General features: G+C 40.0%; 1 protein-coding gene across 1 annotated transcript; it reads right to left on the minus strand.

Annotated features, from left to right (window-relative positions):
- Positions 1-957: 957 nt before the first annotated feature.
- Positions 958-2,637, minus strand: LOC114317794 (uncharacterized). The gene is made up of 3 exons (XM_028264551.2): positions 2,599-2,637; positions 1,631-1,717; positions 958-1,461 (listed from the first exon to the last, which is right to left on the minus strand). The coding sequence occupies exons 1-3, from the start codon at positions 2,635-2,637 to the stop codon at positions 958-960; spliced, it is 630 nt and encodes a 209-aa protein (XP_028120352.1).
- Positions 2,638-7,585: the final 4,948 nt, after the last annotated feature.

Consider the following 7,585-nt stretch of genomic DNA (forward strand, 5'->3'; position numbering starts at 1 on the left):
TGTTTAGACAACTCACAAGTAACACAATGGAATATAGAATCCTTGCAAGCTTCATTTAATAGCGAAAAAAGTTAACATAAATATTGAAAGTTAACATGACCCATACAAGCGTGCCATAACTCCAAAGTTTGAATAAAAAAAACACAAGATATAGAAGCTGGCAAAACAGACGTCTGAAAACTAGCTAAAGGCAAAGAAGGTTGGTCCGGTGGATCCTCAAAGTAGTATAGCCCATCGCGCTCATATCCCCTACCAAAAATCCTCTTCGAACTCAGGTCCTATAGAAGACACGAAGAAGGTAAGAAGATGACAGTGCAATTAAAGGTTTTGGCAAGATGACTAACGGATAAGAGATTATAAGCAAACTTGAGAACATGCAACACAGAAAATAAAGTGATATCAGGGGATAAAGACACAACACCCTTATGTTGGACAGAAAAGCAAGAACCATAAGCAAGACACACAGATTGGGCAACAATGGTGGGTGCAGGAGAGGAAAGAAAAGAAAAGTCACCAGTCATATGATCATTAGCCCCAGAATCCAGAATCTAGGAAGGATTAGCAAACTGAACATGGAAAGCAGTAGAAATACCTGTAGCAAAGGTGGCGGTAGAGGATGATGGACCAAGAGAACCGGTGGTAAGAGACCCAAGTTGGGCCTGAAGCTAACCAAGACTGCTGTAGATTAGGAACATTAGGAGGCTCAGAAGCAGGAGTAACTTCCACCAAAGTAGCCGTGCGAGCAGAGCCAAAACTACGTGTAGCAGCACCACGAGGTCGGGAAGGGCGTTGCCTTAACTTAGGATGAAGTTTGAAACAATGAGCTTTGACATGTCCAGGATCACCACAATGATGACAAGTAACAGAACCGGTACAAATTCGAGAACCAGAACCTACAGCAAGAGCCATCTGATCTGCTAAAACTGGAGATACTGAAGGAACACTAGGTTTAACCAATCACCGGTGACGCTCATCACTGTCAATAGTGGCATAAGCCTCATAAAGAGATGGCATGGGTGATGTGTTGTGATTCTGAATTCGAAGAGATTCAAATTCAGAGTTTAAACCCATGAGAAACTGATAAGTGTGCTGTCGAGCAAGCCTCTTGGACATAAGGAAGGCGGCTTCTGGTGGAAGGTTAGTCAAAAGCTCATATTGAGCAAGTTCCTCCCAACAAGCCTGAAGATAGCCAAAGAATTCAGCTACAGAAAGGCCAAGAGAGGACTGAGAGGCCTGGGCTATATCTTGGTAAAGCTTTAAGATACGGGCATCATTGTGTGCATGAGCGTACATCTGTGACAATGTTTGCCACAAACTCGGAACTGTATCGCAATAAAGGAACATATGATAAATTTGATCTTCCATGAAATTGAACATCCTTCCCAATATAGTGCAGTTATCGATATCCCACTGAGCACGTATAGGGTTTGTCGCAGCTGGCGGGGTAGTAGTTGATAAAAGCTAATGGGCATTTCCCTTTCCCATAAGGTAGAGTTTAAGGGAACAGCTCCAAGCAGCAAAATTTTTCCCAATCAACACCACACTTGTAATACGATGAATAGGAGTAATGGAAAAGAGAAAAATCAATACTTGGAACAGGCACAGATTTGGTGGAGACCGCAGTAGATACCTCAGTAGGAGTGGTAGAAGATAAGTTATCCATGGGGAGATAATGGGGGCTGAAATAGACAGCAATATAGCAACACATCAACACAGTCTGAGTAAACAACCAGAAAAGCCAGAAAAAACTTAACGGCTAAAGTGCTTAAAGCATCACCACTACACTCTATAAAAGGGAGAAAAAGGATTCAAATCACCCTAAAGAGGGTATCGAGCCAATCTAGGCTAGGGGAAGACCTAGTCGAAGTGCTCTAGGCCAGGATGAGACCTAGTTGGCAGCAGCAAGGCCCTCGACAGGTGTAATACAGTCCTCCCGAGAGGTATAGCAGGGTGGGTAAGTGGTTTCGGGTGGTCTAGGAGTGGTGGCTTAGGCTGTCGGGTGGTCTAGAGGGGAGAAGAGGTCTATTGGTTGCTGGAGGAAGAAGAAATAAGATGAAGAAACTACTGGGCAGTGAAGAACATAGGCCAATAGGGAGGAGGGGATGGTCTAGGGTTTTTGTGTTTTGGCTCTGATACCAAAAAGAATGAAAATAATTATTTGGCTTATCTATGAATGAGGTAGAGCCTTGTATTTATAATGAAACAATATTACAAAATAGGAAACAAACAAAATAGGAAACGAAGATAAAAAAATGTATTAAATCTTTTATTGACACAATCACAGATTTTATATACACTGCCATAATTACAATATCACTCTTTCCTAATTCCAACACTACCATAATTATAATATCACTATTTCCTAATTCCAACAGGTTATAGGCTTTTTGGTTTTTTTTGTAACTTTTTGACTTTTAGGCTAAAACAATTATTTCCCATACAAGGCCTTAGTACTTCTCTAAATTGCTCAATGTCATTTTTTCCTACTCATTGTGTCTTTCAGGACCTAGCTACGGGGAAAACAATTGGCAATGGTAGAGCACAAGATGGGCTGTATTTTCTGGATGTCGTCCCATCTCAGGCTCTCAAGTGCACTACTGCTCTCCTCTTTATCTCCTTCATCAGTGGCATCGCCATTTGGGTCATCATTCCTTTAGTGTTTTAGAGAAACTTTTTCCTTCTTTAGTTCATGATTGTCCTAGGAGTATTTTTGGTTGTGATGCTTGTGAACTTGCAAAGCATAAACGTACTTGTTACCCTTCAAATAATAAAGTACTTTCCTTTTTATGCTTATTCATATCGATGTGTGGAGCCTTTTCCCTGTGGTTTCTACTTTTGGTATCAATGGTTTGTTATATTTATTGATTGTTATTTCCGTGACTTAGATTTACTCGCTTCGAACTAAGAGTGAAGTTTTTTTCTTGTTTCCAAACTTTTCATAAAATGGTGACCAATCTTTTTAATGCTCAAATCAAAATTCTTCGTAGTGATAATGGGACTGAGTATGTTGATGGAGTTTTTCGAGCAAACCTAGAGGAGCATGGCATCCTTTATCAGACTAGTTGTGTTGGTACTTCTCAGCAGAATGGGGTTACCGAACGCAAGCATGGCCATCTTGAAGTTGCTCGCTCTCTCTTGTTTACCATGAATGTCCCTAAGTCATCTTGGGGTGATGCTATTCTTACCGCTGCTTACCTTATCAACCTTATGCCTTCTAGTGTCCTCCAATTCCAGATTCCTTTTCAATTGCTTCCTATAGCATATCCCACATCTTCTCTTCCTCTTCAGTTGTTTGGGTGTGTCTGTTTTGTTCATTTGCAATCTCGTACTCATGGGAAACTCGATCCTAAGGCTGTGCGTTGTGTCTTTATTGGTTATTCTGCTACTCAGAAGGGTTAAATGCTATGATCCTCACACTCGCAAAGTGTTTATTAGTATGGATGTCACTTTTCGGGAATCTACGTCCTTCTTTCCTTCTCCCCCACCATCTCCTCAGAGGGAGAGTAGTAATGGTATGGATAAGATTGCGAATGAGGAGATGGCCTGTCAGCACGAGTTGTCTTTTTTCCTTCCTAGTCAGTAGACTGTTATTTGTGGTGAGGGGAAGCCTAATAGTTCTCTTGATGTGGAGCCTGACATTGGTGGTCATTTGGACAAGGTTGATCTTAAGACTTATTCTCGGCGTCCGAAAGAGCAAGCTTCCCTTGTGCCACCAGACCCATCATCATCCATCATGCCAGTTCCAGATAATACATCTCAGTCTATTCCTTTACCTATAGTTAAGAGTCCTGTTGTCAATGATTCAAGTCTTCCTTTTGCTCTTAGAAAGGGGGTTAGGGCTTGTACTCAACACCTCATTTCTAAATTTGTGTCATATGAATCATTGTCTTCTATATATCATGCTTTGGTTTCATTTTTGTCTTCATGTATTTCCCAAGATTGGAACAAAGCTATCAATGATCCTAAGTGGAAAGTAGCTATGGTAGAAGAGATGCAAGCTTCAAGCAAGAATAACACTTGGGAGTTGGTTCATTTTCCTAGTGGAAAATGGCCTGTAGGGTGTAAGTGGGCTTTCACCATCAAGCAGAAAGCAGATGGAACAATTGAACGATACAAAGCACGATTAGTGGCCAAAGGGTTTACTTAAACATATGGAATTGATTTCCAAGATACCTTTGCTCTTGTGGCAAAGATGAATTCCATTCGAGCTATTCTCTCATATGCAGCTAATTTGGGATAGCCTTTACAGCAGTTAGACGTGAAGAATGGATTTCTCCATGATGATTTGGAAGAGGAGGTATAGAACTTGGAGATCTACCAACAAAGGATGGCAAATGCATTCAATAAAAGAGTGAGGCTTCGTTCCTTTAAAAAGGGAGATTTGGTACTAATGGTTAGAACACCCATAGTAGTCTCACAAAGAACCAAAGGAAAGCTTGAGCCCAAATGGGAAGGACCTTATGTGATTGAGAAGGTTTATTCTAATGGGTCTATTTGTTGATAACGATGGATGGTGATAGAATCATTCCCCCAACCAATGCAAGGTTCTTGAAGAGATATTACCCTTAAGAAAGTCTGCTAGGTTGAAAACCCGAAAGGGCAGCCTAGGCAAAAGTTAGGGCAAAAAAAAAAGTCAAAAAACCACCAACGGTATTGTATGTGGTTAAACTGCTAAAATATCCCACCGAAATCTAAGGTGGTAAAACATTGGATACTCCTGGCCCGCAAGAGGGCCAAACAAAAGTCGAAAACCACCAACGGTATTGTATGTGGTTAAACTGCTAAAATATCCCACCGAAATCTAAGGTGGTAAAACATTGGATACTCCTAGCCCGCAAGAGTATAAATTGTGTACGGCCAAACACAAAGTCAAAAACCACCAACGGTATTGTATGTGGTTAAACTGCTAAAATATCCCACCGAAATCTAAGGTGGTAAAACATTGGATACTCTTGGCCCGCAAGAGTATAAACTGTGTATGGCCAAACAAAAGTCAAAAACCACCAACGGTATTGTATGTGGTTAAACTGCTAAAATATCCTACCGAAATCTAAGGTGGTAAAACATTAGATACTCCTGGCCCGTAAGAGTATAAACTGTGTACGGCCAAACAAAAGTTGAATCCCAACAACGGTATTGTATGTGGTTAAACTGCTAAAATATCCCACCGAAATCTAAGGTGGTAAAACATTGGATACTCCTGGCCAACAAGAGTATAAACTGTGAACGGCTAAAATAAGACAAATCGATGTATTGTATTGAGAAATTTCATATAATAAATAAAACTATCACTGAGCGAAATTTCATAAATTCATTATGTTCGGATGAATAACAAAATAAAAGTGCATTCATTCATTAAGAGAACCCTTGGCCCTTTCAAAAGCACGTTCCACAACACTGTGTTGTCCATTCTTTTTCTTGTGTTGGCTCAAAACATTCAAAGCAGTTTGCACCTCTTTTTCTGATTTAGAAACACTCTCGGAAGCTTATGCAAAATCACACATAAAGGATGCATGTTCCGCTTGGGTGGATGACAATTCCTCTTCAAGTTGTTTGAGTAACTCTTTGGTTTGAGTAATCCTTTGATTAAGACCCGCAATATGCTCATCCGACTTGATAATTGAAGCAGACAACTGTTCATGTTCGCCAGAAACTTTGTTGAAATGAAGCTTCTTCTCATAGTATTGCGCCTCAAATTCTGCAGTAGACAAGTTTGAAGAATCTACAAGTTGGGTTTTCAAAGCAAAGCACGCAAGAAATATCTTCACCTTCTCGTAAAAGGAGGTGAAGTCTACACCCAAACTCTTCAAAATCATGAAAACGTTGTTTGCTAGAGCAATCATGCCATTAACATCCATCATTGATTGGAGAGAAATAATAAGATCTTTTTGAATATGGGTGGCTACTTCATTAGAGGAAGTTCCCAAAAGAAGACTAGATGGAGCAAAGGGTGCTTCAAGTTTGTCAAATAATTTGTTAACGCCATTTGCTTCAAGTAAGTCTGCAAGAATTTGGGCCTCTTCCGAGGTATCAGAAGTAATTTCGTCTGTCTCTTCTAATGTGTCAATAATACTTTCTGTGAAAATAGAAAAAGATACTCAATGAAAACATAGAAGGTAAAAACAATATATATATATATATATATGAATGAAGTATACCTGGGTGTACAGCTTAAAGAGACTTAAGTGGAGGAGGAGACAAGTTGTGATTCCCACAAGTGGACCACGAATTTTGAAATGTGGCATGATCTAAAGAGAAAAGAGTTCCTTGAGTATGTATACATGATGAAATAAAATGAGATACACGGAATGAATAAGAATACCCTTAAAGGTAGCCAATGGCATATGCGAGGCAGCTGTGGAAGTCTAAGGCCCAGTGCCTAAGAAAATGAGAGGTGTTAAAAAAAAAAATTATACCTTTCTCTAATAGCTCGGATGGCTTGTTTGAAGAAGGAGAAGAAAAACCTACATTTGCTGGGGGCAATTTACTCATCTTAGTCGGTGTGCCATCTAAAAGAGGGATGTAGTCATAAAACTCATCTTCACTCTCGCTACTTCCATTGAGAGAACAATCAAAAGATTTGGTAGGAGAAGGAACTTCAACACTCTTAATGCGAATACGACCCAAGGCAGTTAATTCATACCCATCTCCCTCAAAGAGTTCTTGAATCATATTCTCATCTTTATCTTCAAGAAAAGAGTACAAGTATGTACGAAATTGATCCATTGGGGTTTTGGTCGCTACGGTGGGTTGGGAAGTTCCTGTACAATCACTGATAGACATAGTCTCTGGAAAAAGCTTTGCGAGACTAGAAAATTGAGGACCAGAATCTACTTGCTCAAAGCTAAATCTCATTTTAAATTGAGAATTACACATATCCTTGAAAAGATGAAGGAGATCTGAAACCGAGTAACTAGATCAAGAAGGAGCAATAAGTGGTCGACTATTATCCATTCTCTGAGGTGATGATGCTTCCACAGCAATAGGTGAAGATGATGACCTAGCTCTAGAGTAAGAAGGATTCTTCGTCTTTCGGTCTTTAATTGACATATCCAGTTTTCTCTTGCGTGAAGATTTCGGTTGGGTATGAGTAACATATTGAAGCACGGTAAAGAAAGTTCCCAACCACCAATTGGCATAAGGCATGGTTACGTGAGAAGTAGATCGGGTGCCTGGTAACTCCAATGAGACTTTTGTACCGTAGCGTAACATATGGCGCCAGTTGTAATAAAATTTAGACCACTCAGAGCGCTGCCGACAAGATACATTAAGCAGTGTAGGGCACGCTTGAGCAAACCCAAATTGACGACCGTATCAGTTAGGGGAGTACGGTTCAGAAATGAAATTAAATCCCATTTTAAAGTTAAAATCCCTTGCCTCAAAGATATAAGATAGCCAATGTGGAAAGGTGATATCCTTTCAGAGTTGACCAGAATGCCTAAAGGTTCACCTTCATGGGTAAGAGCCCTAAACTGACACTCCGTACAATAAGTTAGGAAAGAGTCCACAAATGGAAATTTATCAGTAAAAAAATGGGCAGCCGATTGGTTTCCAATAAATCCAAGATATGGCATGAAATGAATAT

The sequence above is a fragment of the Camellia sinensis genome, chromosome 12 (genome assembly GCF_055761805.1).
Source record: "Camellia sinensis isolate YWXY chromosome 12, ASM5576180v1, whole genome shotgun sequence".
NCBI lineage: Eukaryota > Viridiplantae > Streptophyta > Magnoliopsida > Ericales > Theaceae > Camellia > Camellia sinensis.